The 12702-nt window shown below is 35.0% G+C and overlaps 1 protein-coding gene across 10 annotated transcripts in view; it reads right to left on the bottom strand.

Moving 5' to 3' along the window:
- CEP120 (centrosomal protein 120) overlaps window positions 1-12702 on the bottom strand; it is an 85464-nt gene that overhangs the window by 23264 nt on the left and 49498 nt on the right. For all 10 annotated transcript variants that reach the window (XM_060415670.1, XM_042250300.2, XM_060415672.1 and 7 more), the window contains 7 exons: window positions 10741-10890; window positions 9802-9984; window positions 7978-8074; window positions 7721-7873; window positions 6893-6982; window positions 2686-2778; window positions 1420-1581 (listed from right to left, as the gene is read on the bottom strand). In XM_060415670.1, coding sequence (XP_060271653.1) covers window positions 1420-1581; window positions 2686-2778; window positions 6893-6982; window positions 7721-7873; window positions 7978-8074; window positions 9802-9984; window positions 10741-10890 — 928 coding nt within the window. The remainder of the gene's footprint in view (window positions 1-1419; window positions 1582-2685; window positions 2779-6892; window positions 6983-7720; window positions 7874-7977; window positions 8075-9801; window positions 9985-10740; window positions 10891-12702) is intronic.

The following is a 12702-nucleotide window of genomic DNA, read 5'->3' as shown; positions in this document are numbered from 1 at the left end:
CTTCGCATGAGGTGGCCAAAGTATTGGAGTTTCAGCTTTAGCATCATTCCTTCCAAAGAAATCCCAGGGCTGATCTCCTTCAGAATGGACTGGTTGCATCTCCTTGCAGTCCAAGGGACTCTCAAGAGTCTTCTCCAACACCACAGTTCAAAAGCATCAATTCTTCAGTGCTCAGCCATCTTCACAATCCAACTCTCACATCCATACATGACCACAGGAAAAAACATAGCCTTGACTAGACGGACCTTAGTCGGCAAAGTAATGTCTTTGCTTTTGAATATGCTATCTAGGTTGGTCATAACTTTTCTTCCAAGGAGTAAGTGTCTTTTAATTTCATGGCTGCAGTCGCCATCTGCAGTGATTTTGGAGCCCCAAAAAATAAAGTCTGACACTGTTTCCACTGTTTCCTCATCTATTTCCCATGAAGTGATGGGATCGGATGCCGTGATCTTCGTTTTCTGAACGTTGAACTTTAAGCCAACTTTTTCACTCTCCTCTTTCACTTTCATCAAGAGGCTTTTTAGTTCCTCTTCACTTTCTGCCATAAGGGTGGTGTCATCTGCATATCTGAGGTTATGGATATTTCTCCCGGCAATCTTGATTCCAGCTTGTGTTTCTTCCAGCCCAGCGTTTCTCATGATGTACTCTGCATAGAAGTTAAATACCTAAGTAGAGATGTCTAAAAGACAATGAGATAAGTGGGTCCAGGGTGCAAAGGAAAGGTCTGGGATACAAATGTACAATTCCCAGAGATACAGACTGTCTCTGAAACTACAGGCATGAATGAGATTGCTTAGCACGTTGTAAGTCTGGATCTGGGAGGTAGTCTGACATTTAATGGCTAGATAAAGGAAAATAAGCTTGCAGAGAGCCTGAGGCATGGCCAGCAAGTAGAGAAAAACCAGGAGAGTGACGCTAAGAGAAGAGAATATACAAAAACAAGGACAACAGTGTTGATGCTGGTGATAAGTGTGATTTAGATGAGAAATGAAAAGCGCCCACGGAACTTAACTGCTGGGGGCAATGGGGATGGAAAGTGGAAGAGAAGCAGTGAGAGGTGAAAAATGGGAAGGAGCACAGACCATTCTCTCATGAAATTTGGTTCTTAACTGAACTTGGTCCAGTCATATATGAAGAGTATGTTTGCTAAGAGGAGATTTATCTGAAAAAATATTCTAATTTGAGATTTAACTTAAATATAGCATAGACTCATGCAAATAATTATGAGAGGATTATTCCAATAGTCCTTAGCTTTGACTCAGGAAAAGATTCAACTTACATTTGAATCTCAGTGCAATAACTATGATTAATAGTCCAAATTACTGAGAATTTTTATAACTCTTTAGTGAACCATTTCTATTATTTCTAGAATGCAAATAAATTCTCAGTTTAAAGAAGTAACACATATTTTAATCCTACTTGCTGCTGAAGTCGGTGTTTATCCTCTTCTAGTTGCTTCATCTTCAACCTTTCCAGTTCTACTTGGTGAACACAATCTTCCTTGGCCCTCCGGATAGAATCCTGGAGTTCTTGCAGGTTCCGTTCACGTTCTGATTTCAGTTCTCTTCTTTCTCTTTGAAGCTTAAAACAGGTACATCTTTAAGAGCGTGATTCACTACTAGTGATTATACTGCTCAATATTATCCTTATATATATGGTCAAGTGTTCAGAATACTTTACAAACTGATTTTCATATTTTCAGGTATTAGAGAGTTGATGTTTAGGTATATTAAAATTTTCAATCATTTACTACTAAAATACAGAGTATATCCCCAAATCCATATATGATGCATAAATTCAACTGAAAAGGCATTAACTGTTTAAGATCCTGATCTAAATAACCTATTTTATTATACAAGCAAATATGCCTAAGTTTCTTTTCTTCTATAGAAATTTATTTTTTTACCTAATCATATAGAAGATAACAGAGCCTTAGTGTTAGAAACAAATACATATTATATTATATTTAGGTTTAACTATGTAAATCAATTTAGAAATCCCAGAAAATGTGTAAAGATAAGGTTAGAGTGATATACTGAGAAAATTTTAAATATCTGGGCAAGGAATGGGCATATAAATTTCATGTGGAAGAAATTTTAATAATTTGAAGTGACCTTTATAGTAATGCAAAAAAGTATATCAGGTAAAATTCAATAAAACCTAACAAAAATACTAACTAGGCATAGTATTGGGTTGGTTAAAAAGTTAATTCAAATTTTTTGCAAGACATTACAGGAAAACCCAAACAAACTTTTTGACCAGTCAATACTAACATGTTTATCCTTTCTTGGGATATAATCTTAAAGAAAAAGGGATATTCCCTTCTTAACTGAAATCAAAAGTGTAATTCTAGGCCCCTGATGCTTTTCTGTAGGTAGTGCAACTATCCATTCCTTCTACATCATTACAGAGATAACCAAAAGTCTCTACTATTGCAGAAGTCAGCTAAAGCTGACTGAATAATAATTAACCATTTTAAACAACAGTTTTCTATTCGTCACCTTCTAATATATAAAAATATGTTTTACCCAGTTGAATAGCAGTTTTCCCCATAATGCCTAAAAGACAATTTCCATGAAATATATTTTATACAAAGGAAAAGCAAACGGATAGTATAAGTCCATGACTATCTACGTAATGAATGGATTCTGTGAAATAAAGACACGTGATAGATGAATACAATACCTCTGATTCTGCAATGGCGAGCTGCTGCTCTCGCTTCTCCAAGTCAATTAGGGTTTTTTGAAGTTTTCCTTCAAGAATAGTATATTCAGCCACCTAAAATATAACAAAAATTACTTTTATCTTTTCTCCAAATTCAAAACACAAATTCACACGTGTGTATATTATTATTTTACTGAAACACAGGATCTGAGAATAGGAAAATCATGAATTATATGCACCAATTCAAAGCAGAAATTCATTCTACTATGCTTTAAGGAAAGAAGCTGACCTAGTTTCTGCTTGGGTATCTGCAGTAATTTTCAGTCTCCGGAAGAAGCTCTTCACCCATGGGGTGCTAAGGTGGACTGCCAGTAAAATCTTGTGTTTAGTTAAAAAAAAAAAAAAAGTAGCCCCTTAAAAATCTACCTTGTTCAACAGTCCAGTTTTCTTTCGAAGCCTTCTTATTCATTTATTTATACAGCTCTCTCCCTGGAACTAACATTGTTGATAGACCAGCTAATCAGTTTCAAGTCAGTCTTCCTATTGTTCAGACCTGGTCTTTTATTACACTTCAAATAACTGAGTTCTTAGTTGTTTCTAAAGTTAGTTCCTGCACGGGCCCACACTTAGTATGCCAAATTCTACCCCACTGCCTAAAGTCCTGCTCTGCTCTGCCTTTAAAGATGTGAGTCCATGATGGATGCTTGGTCTCCACAGGATCCCCTCCATGGTTCAGTTCAGACTGATCATGTTTACTAGGACTTTCTGAACTAAATTTTCTGTCCTCCTTACCAGGTCCCAGCCCCCAACCTGTTTTCTCTTTACTACTGCCAATAAAGCTCTGGTTTGATGCTCCTTAGAAGCCCACCCTTTAATCATGTTTCTCTCCCTTGGGAAGAAGAAAAAAAGTATCTTCACATATTTGACTCTAGCGATAGCCATCATATATCCTCCTAGTCTTTTTTTCTCCTCCAAGATAAACACAAGCTTCAGCTATTATCCACATGTTATTATTTCCACATCCTCTAGTATGTTGGACTTAATCTGGAGTCTATATTCTAAACTAAGTCCTTTCACAAATATGGCACCCAGATGTGATCTCACTCTTTCAGAAACCAAAGAATATGCACTCAGAGACCAGGTCAACACATGCCTATGAATTTTATCTAAAACTGCATTTGCTATCTGAGGATCCTAATCATACCATTTGTTATGTCAGAGAAAATCCCCAAGGTTTTTATTTATAAACCTGGAATAACTATATCCACTGTCCAAGTTAATGGTTTACTCTGATGACAGAATTTGACATCTGTCCTTGTTAAACTATATTTTATTTAGCCCAACATACTAATCAACCAAGATCATTTATTTATTAATTCTATTAACTCTACCACAGACTTTTGGTTTACTTTTAAATCTTAGGCAAATCACTAACATAAATGTTTCAAATTCTGTGTGCCACTTTGCAAAAGCAAAAATAGAGGCACAGACCTAGAGAATAAATATATGGATACCAGGGGGTAGGGGGTTAGGAGGAGGTGGGAGATTGGGATTGACACATATATACTATTGATACCGTATATAAAATAGATAACTAATGAGAACATACTGTAGAGCACAGAGAACTCTATAATGCACCGTGGTGATCGGAATGGGAAAGAAGTCCAAGAGCGAGGCAATCTACGTAAAGTACGGCCGATTCCTTGTGCCGTGTGGTAGAAACTAACACAATATTGTAAAGCAACTGTACTCCAATAAAAACTAATTTAAAACTGAATAAAATTCTGAGTGCCACATGTAAAAATGCCTCATAGGAAGACAGGTAAGAGTATTCAAACCACGTGTGCTTCCTCTGACAACCCAAATATCTGTGTTCCCAAAATTCTGCCTCAGGATGTCTTCTCCTCTCAAACTATGTGACTTCCTGGGGTGACCTTATCTACATACCACCACATATACAAAGAAATCCCAAGTTTGTATCACAAAGTCAAACCTCGCTCCACAGTTATAGACCTATAAATCCAAATACCTGCTGAACATGCCAACATTCCCCGTAAATCTCAAACTCAAAACTATGTAAAACCCGAAATCATTATCCTTTTGGTTTAAACAAATGTTTATTGTACACCTCACAGACAACAGGCAAAACACAGTCATGTGGAACCTATATTCTGAGGGAAAACAAACTATAATCAAAGAAGTGAATCTTTAATGTAATAGTAGGGAAATACTATGTAGGAAACAAACCAGAATGAGGGGATGGTTAGTGCCTGATGCCAGGTGAAGAGGACACTATTTTGGACATAGTGATCAGAGAAGGCCTCCCTCAGATTACCCTAAGCAGAAACTAGAAAGTATCTCTAAAGAAAAGCAGCCTGTAGATCCTGAGGTGAGAGGTGTCTCAGCATGTCTGATGAAATACAAAGAGGTCATCATGGTTAGAACAGACTCTGTGAACTGAAGGCTGGCAGGAGATGAGGTCACAGAGGAAGCGAGGGGATGGGTCACATAAGGCCTTGTAGGTCTGGTAAGAACTCCTGAGTTTTATTCTAAATGTGATGAGTTGGATGGGTTTTAAGCAGAGGAGTACATAATCTGACTTCCTCTATTCTTGGCTGATATGAGTATTAAAAAACTACAGGGGCCAGGAAAAGAGGACAGGGTACCAAGTTAAGAAGTAAACACAGCAATCTAGAAAAGAGATGATGATTGCTTAAACTAGCAAAGCAGAATGAGAACTTTACAACAGTGTATGTCCATATCCTCACTTCCACACTTCGTGTTATCATCAACTATTTTGCTTGTACATATGTTACAAACATCAACAACGAAAGACTCACCAATCACATTAGAAAAATGGCTCAAAGATTAAATTATGTTAAAAACTAAATGTACTATATCATCTGAAGATAAACTGTGGTAAATAAAGATGCATGGGCTTTCCTGATGGCTCAAAGAATACGCTTGCCAAGACCAGAGCTGTGGGTTCGATCCCTGGGCTGGGAAGATCTCCTGGAGAAGGAAATGGCAACGCCCTCCAGTATTCTTGCCTGGGAAATCCCATGGACAGAGGAGCCTGGTGGGCTATAGCCCATGGGGTTGCAAAAGAATCGGACATGACGGAGCAACTAAACAACAACAAAGATACAGACTATAAGCTCTAGAGCAATCACTAAAAGAATACAACAAAGGAGATGTTACTAATAAAGCAAGTGTAAAAATAAAATGGAATCATTAGAAAAAAAATCCAACGAACTGCAAAAGAAAATAGGCGAAGAGTGAAAAAGGAACAAGAAATGTGTGTGACAAATTGAAAACTGAGAGCAAGATAGTAGAATTAAACCCAAGCATATCAATAACCAAATTAAATGTAAATGGCTGAAAGTCAGAGAAGAGACCTGAAACAACTTTAAGGAATTTTCTAATCCACATACTGGGCGGTGTCTTGGTCTATGTAGCAAACTCCCCTGCCACAGTGTGTCTTCTCCCATTTATGGGCATTTCACGAACCACTAATATAAGTATTTTTAGAGACTTAAATTTGGAATATCTGAGACAGGTCTAATTTTCAAGGTTGTTTTACTCAGTAACTTGAGTATGAATAGATAACTATTAAATTTTGGCTTCCTGAAATAAGATCAGATGGCCTTTTGTTATCATTTTTAAAGATGTGATTTATTTCATGATTCAGTCTTTTAAAACAGCTTAAAAGTTTGGCTACTTTTCATTAACTAATAGATTATAATGTAATATTTATATACACTTAAATGTTTAATTTTCTTTTTAAATACAAAGATAGGCTCTTTCTCTAGAGTGTTCACTTTTTTTTGGTTTTGAATATATTTGCTTTATTTTATTAATTTTTATTGATATATAGTTGCTTCACAATGTCTGTGCTATAGAGCAAAGTAAATCAGCTATACGTATACATATATACCCCCTTTTTTGGATTTCCTTCCCATTTAGGTCACCACAGAGCACTGTATAGAGTTCCCTGTACAGTAGGTTTTTCATATTTATTTACTTTTTGAACAGGCAACGTATTTACAGGGTTCAAAATCTAAGAAGTACAAAACACTTTATAGTGAAAACTCTTCTTTCTACCCCGACCCATTCATTCATTTTATCCAGGCCAATATATATCCACTATACTTATTCATTCCAGAGACTTTTATGTCTATAAAAGATTAATACTCTTTCTTTCCTTCAATTTTTATACAGTCATTACCTTTTTCTTTACTAGTGACTCTCTCTCTCGGTCCCTTTTCTTCCATTCCTCAGCAAGAGCTTGCATATGAGCCAGTTCTTTCTGCTTTAGCTGCCAAAGGAAGAAAAAAGAAAAATAAAGTTAAGAAAAATATTTCAAATAACAGTTGTTCTCAGTTAACTAATACTGACCACTGATATTTCTTTCAGACATTCTATTCTATTTAAAATACAACAGAGGATGCCTGATGTGAGTTATACCCATCTGAGGATATTTCAGGACAGTACCAAGCTAACAGGAAGTTGTTCTGTACCTCTCTTATTTAACAACGGATGAGTCCAGCTTCCAGGAGGGTATGCTAAATAAGATCCTGCAATTACAAGAAACCTTCAAGTCCTTAAATTCTGACTTGGAGAAAGTTTAGGAGACTCCTTCTGAATGGCTTCTGCAAAGTGGTCACATTTTGAGTATTTTTTGATAGTTCATCTTTGAAAATATTTATACTTACTTATTTGGCTCTGCCAGGTCTTAGTTGCAGCACGTGGGATCTTTTTAGTTGAGGCGTGTGAACTCTTAAAATGTGGCATGTGGTAATCTAGCTCCCTGACAAGGGATTGAACCTGGGCCCTCTGCATTGGGAGCGGGAAGTCTTAGCCACCTGACCAACAAGGAAGTCCCCTGAATATTTTTTAATTGTTAGATTTTTTTTTTTTTTAAGAGTAAGGCAATTCTTCAATTCAAAGGGACTAAATAAGGTACTCATGGAAAAGAGAGAAAAGCCTACTTTGCAGAAGGAAAGATACACTGAACGGAACAAAAATACTTTTTAAGTAACATTTAAAAGGTAACCTGATTTTCAAAAATGTCTTCTTGCATCTCTTTCCACATTTCTAGCTCAAGTGCGGCTTTGTATTCTAAGGTTTCACGAGGCTCTGTCTGGATTTCTGAAGGACAGGGTGCTGGAGGAACAGAAGATGGCTTTTGTTGTACGGCAGATAAACCCTACAATATGAATTTTAAGAAACAGCATATTGAAACAAACACACACACATACACACATTAAGTCCATTTTAAAGAATAATTTCATAACATTCAATGACACATACCTGAGATGAATCAGAGACAAAAATCTCACGCATTTTCACTAGTCCATAATCCTCTAAAGTCACTGTGTAAGACAGATCTACTATCCTGTTATTTGACCTACAAATGAAATCAGAAATATTTAAAACCTCATGGAAACACTTTTATGTTTCCTTTTACTTCCCCAATGCTAGCGCACTGAGTAGGCAACATGCCTTGCTCCTGACACTTGTTGCTCAAAGTGCAGCAGCTTCTATAGACTTCAAGACCTTCTATATATGTCATTTTATTTGGTCACACAGTATTAAGTACATACCTATGTTCACTACAAAATTACCTATAACAGTAGTAGGTTACTTGAAAAACTTCAAAAGTATAAAAGAGAAAATTTAAATCTCACTGCCCACAAATAGTACTAAAATTTCATTTTCTTCTTTTTTAGATTATGTAGATATGCAAGTGCTCATGCATATTAAAATTCATAGTTTTGTCCATTTTTCCATTTATACAGGAATATTATCTCCAGTGTAATAACAAACACTAATTCAAAAATGTTAACTTTTAAAGCCTGTAAAACATACTAATGAATTTATGTAGTAAAATTTTAAACACATAACAATTCCCCTACTTAATTATATGTAGATTATTCTGAACTTTTTGCTTTTCTTGGACTGTATATACTTGTTCATAAATCTTTTACTGGATATGAGCACTGCTTCAGGATTAAATCCTGGCAGTAGGACAATGATATGTTTATCATAATGAATACCTCACTGTATCACAGAACTGCATGGGGCATTAAATAAAAGACAAAATGTTAAAGGAAAATAAAATCTTGGCAACAGAAATACATGGCCTTGTTTAAATCAAAACTTTAAGGATTGGATTCACATAATTAGAACTCTTTAATTAATCAACTTTTACATTTCCTTCTTCTCATCTCAGATTTTAGAAGAAATGAGTAAAGTAAAATGAAGCAGTATCATCTCTGAAGTTTTCACTTAAGTAAATCTCTTGAAACTTGTCTACACAGCAGGTCAATAAAGTTAATATTCAAAGCAATCATCATTAAAATAACTTCCAACAAGTAATGACTGTTTTCATTATATTCTACTTGACCTAACAGAAAAGAATGCTAAGTTTTAAAAGAATTGTCAATTAACCAGAACAACTGATTTTCTAAAAAAATTGTTCCCAGATCTCCAAGTAAATAAGAAACTTTACTAAACCCTTCAGTCTCTGGAAGTGGCATGAAGGAAGAGTGAGGGAAGAAATTCCAATAATACTTAAGACATCTCAGCTTTTCACTGGGCCTGCTTTTCTTCCACATTCTTACTGCACTTTAAAAATAAAGGCAGGTGATATATAAAGAGATAATTGTTGAATGATTTCATTTAAAATATACGAACTCCAGTTTTTCACTGTGGCAGTGAACTTCAGAGCAAAAAAACAATACTCAGTTTTTAGAGTCAAACATCTGTAACACCAACTATATTTAACGCAAAAGTTTACATATTTTTCAAGCAGAAAAATTCAAAATAATGTAAAAATACATTATAAATTTGACTTGAATTACTGAATTAAAAAAAAAAAAAACCCTGATCCTGAACTTAAAATTATGAGTCTAAAGAGAAGGGAGAGAAATACATACTCAATACTCGTAAGTATTATGGTACCACAGATTCACTCCTGTGAGGGTATACTAGGTATCAGAAAGCTAACGAGCAAACTAGGATATAGCCCCCATGGGTCAAAGAAAAAAGATATGATAAAATGACATTAAAGGATAAGGTTATAACTAGCTAAACAGAATAAAAAGCAAAGACTAAATACAGGAAATGCATTACCCTTGGGTTGCAATAATAGGCACACTTTCACTGAAAGTTTGTCGCCAACACTGTTCACCATTAGAACCTAAAAAGCGAGTTTTTTCTGAAGACAAGATGTTAGAAAGTTGGATTCTCGCAATTCCCAGAAGTAAATCTTTACTCATTTTATCCTTGTGCCATAATTCAACCAGCAGTGGAATCCTAAGGAAAAGAGAAACACGTGTTCGTACTTATCAACTGTGAACTAAGGCTTTTCTGGACTAAAAATTTTGAAGTCCTTTAATGTAGTCAAGCATGTTTTTGTTACCTGGAATGTAAAGGCTCAATTCCACAAATAACAAATAGAAAATATTATTACATTTTTGTTTTTTTACACCTCTTCCTATGCAATAAAGAAAACCCTTCAAACACTATTCCCACAAATGGTCACATAATGTTTATTTTTTCTCTTTTAAATTTCTTTTTGAATTGTGATACTCTGAGAAAGTAAAAAGATATTTCAAAGATCTCATTTTTCTTCACAAATCCACTTCAGATAGCTGGATCAACATCTCTATTTTATACAGATGAAAAAAACCAGAAAAAACAAATAATGCATTACAGTCATTAAATGAATCAATAAGAATTAAACAGTCTGTATTTATCTTCACATATTAGGAAAAAGCAAGATTACTTTTCAAAGAGCCTTCATTACTCATATATTGTTTTAATAAAGTTCTAATATCCCAATTCAGGCAAACAAGATATGAAAATCTGAAAAGAGCCTTCATAAACACATACTGATAAAACCTTATAGTGGAAGCACAAGGGTCACAGCTGTTAAGTTTGCTTCTAGATTCTCAAATGCATAAGCTGCTGTGGATTTAGATATGTAAAGGAATTCCTCTTGTCAATAAGATACAAATTTTCAAGAGCTGATTTGAAAAAATACTATCATACACACCACGTACACATTACCTTAGGAAGGTATCCTGGAGCTGATGAGGCAAAGTTGCAAAATCGAATGCACAGTAAGACTGGGGAAGAAAAACTTCCATGTTTTTTCGAACTTCTACAGGAGGGTTAGTCATAATAGGAGCTGCACTTCCAAAGAAAGGATATGAGTACCTAGAATTTAAGAAAAACGAAAATCCTAAAGCAGTGTACAGATGAGACTTATAACCTGTGAAAAAGAATGTAATATGAATATTATGAGCAAATAAATTTTAATAGATAAATGGTACAAATACATTATGGTTTTACTATCACCAACTTTAAAATTATATAAATATTTTTGGTATTAACATAAAAAAATCAGAAATTACAGAAAAAAATGCATTATTTGCCCAGCACTGGCTTCCAAAGGTGCCTTACAAATCATCTTCAAATGATGCTCTGGGGAAGGAGGAGAATACTGTAATTTGAAGGCAATATACTGAGTAAGGAAGAGAGAGTCACTTTGATAAATTCCCAATAAGACAAAGATTTAGAAGTGAAAATGACTCCCTTAAACAAAGACAGTGCTGGCACCCCTGAGGTGTATAAATGTGGCAAATTAACCTGCCAAACACATTAAATTCACACAATGTTATATGTCAAAAATATTCTTATGAAGAAATAATTAAACTAAAATGTGGGGGGAAAAAATTCCTTGAGGGCACTGTTTGTATCATTTTCATCTTTGCACTCCAAGGAACAGCTTTTGTGACACAGTATACACAAGAAACACCTGCTAAGTTTAATTTCTAAACTTACTTTCCTTTATACAATAATGTCCTGATTTTTTTTATGGGCTAAAAAAAACCTTTAGTCAACTCCTAAATGATGCATTCATAGTGTTTTGTCTCTGAACTGAGAATATACTACAAAAGAATCAAACAGTGACATAACATTATTTCTTTCAATATAACTCACACCAGATTAAACAGAAGAATGCCTGGCCTATTGCTGAACTTATTTTGTATTTAAAGTAAAATATAAAGATATTGTAATGCTCACTTAAATTTCATCTTATAATTTGCTGTTTATTGACAAAACTAGGATTTAAACTCTACTAGTGAAAACTACTTTTTCTATTACTACAAGAAGAATCCTGTGCATACATTCAACTCCTAAACAATTACGTAAACTGAATTTTGGTCATCTCACAGAGTTCATCCTCTAGAAGTTTAACCCCCTACTACAGATGTAGTGATTTAAAAAAAAAAAAAAGGAAACACATTAAACTTTTTTCTAATATAAGTGTTATCTCACAAATTCCATTAGGTAATTGTACACAACAATTTCATACTAATGCAGAGCATGATAACATAAAATCTATCAAACGTAAAATGTCCAACATTTTTTTTTAAGCCCTAAAATGAATCCAAGAGAAGCAGTAGTCTTTATGATCAAGTAATTTCTACAGAATATTAAGTGGATTCTAACATGTCCTTGGGGCAGAATACTCTTTCCACTTTTCTTTGTCAAGTGTCTGGCCTCCCTCATATATTAACATTTCTGAATCTGTCTTCTTCACTAGGTTGAGCTCTTTGTCTATGTATATGCCCCCTGCCCTAATACTGGGCAAACGGCTGGCTTACTGTAGTCACTTGATGATTAAACAAATGGCCCTGTGGCAATCAGGAAACACAAAAACTAATATGTGCTTTCTGAGTGAGCTTGTTTAAGACTTTCCCTCAAAACACTATTCATTTTATTTTATTTTATGGCTGTACCACAAGCATGTGGGATCTTAGCACCCTGACCAGGGATTGAACCCATGCCCCTGCAGTGGAAGTGCGTAGTCTTAACCACTGGATCACCAGGGAAATCCTTCATCCAATTTTAGATCATCCCTGTGCTTCTGGCCAACATCATCTCTAAGACCAGTTTCTCCAGTAGCAGCAAAAGAGAAAAAGGAACAGTTCTATATTATATAAACCCTGTGAGAAAAGCTAT

Source organism: Ovis aries, chromosome 5 (genome assembly GCF_016772045.2).
Source record: "Ovis aries strain OAR_USU_Benz2616 breed Rambouillet chromosome 5, ARS-UI_Ramb_v3.0, whole genome shotgun sequence".
NCBI lineage: Eukaryota > Metazoa > Chordata > Mammalia > Artiodactyla > Bovidae > Ovis > Ovis aries.
Note: the sequence above shows the minus strand (reverse complement) of the source record. Positions and strands in the feature narration are given on the sequence as shown.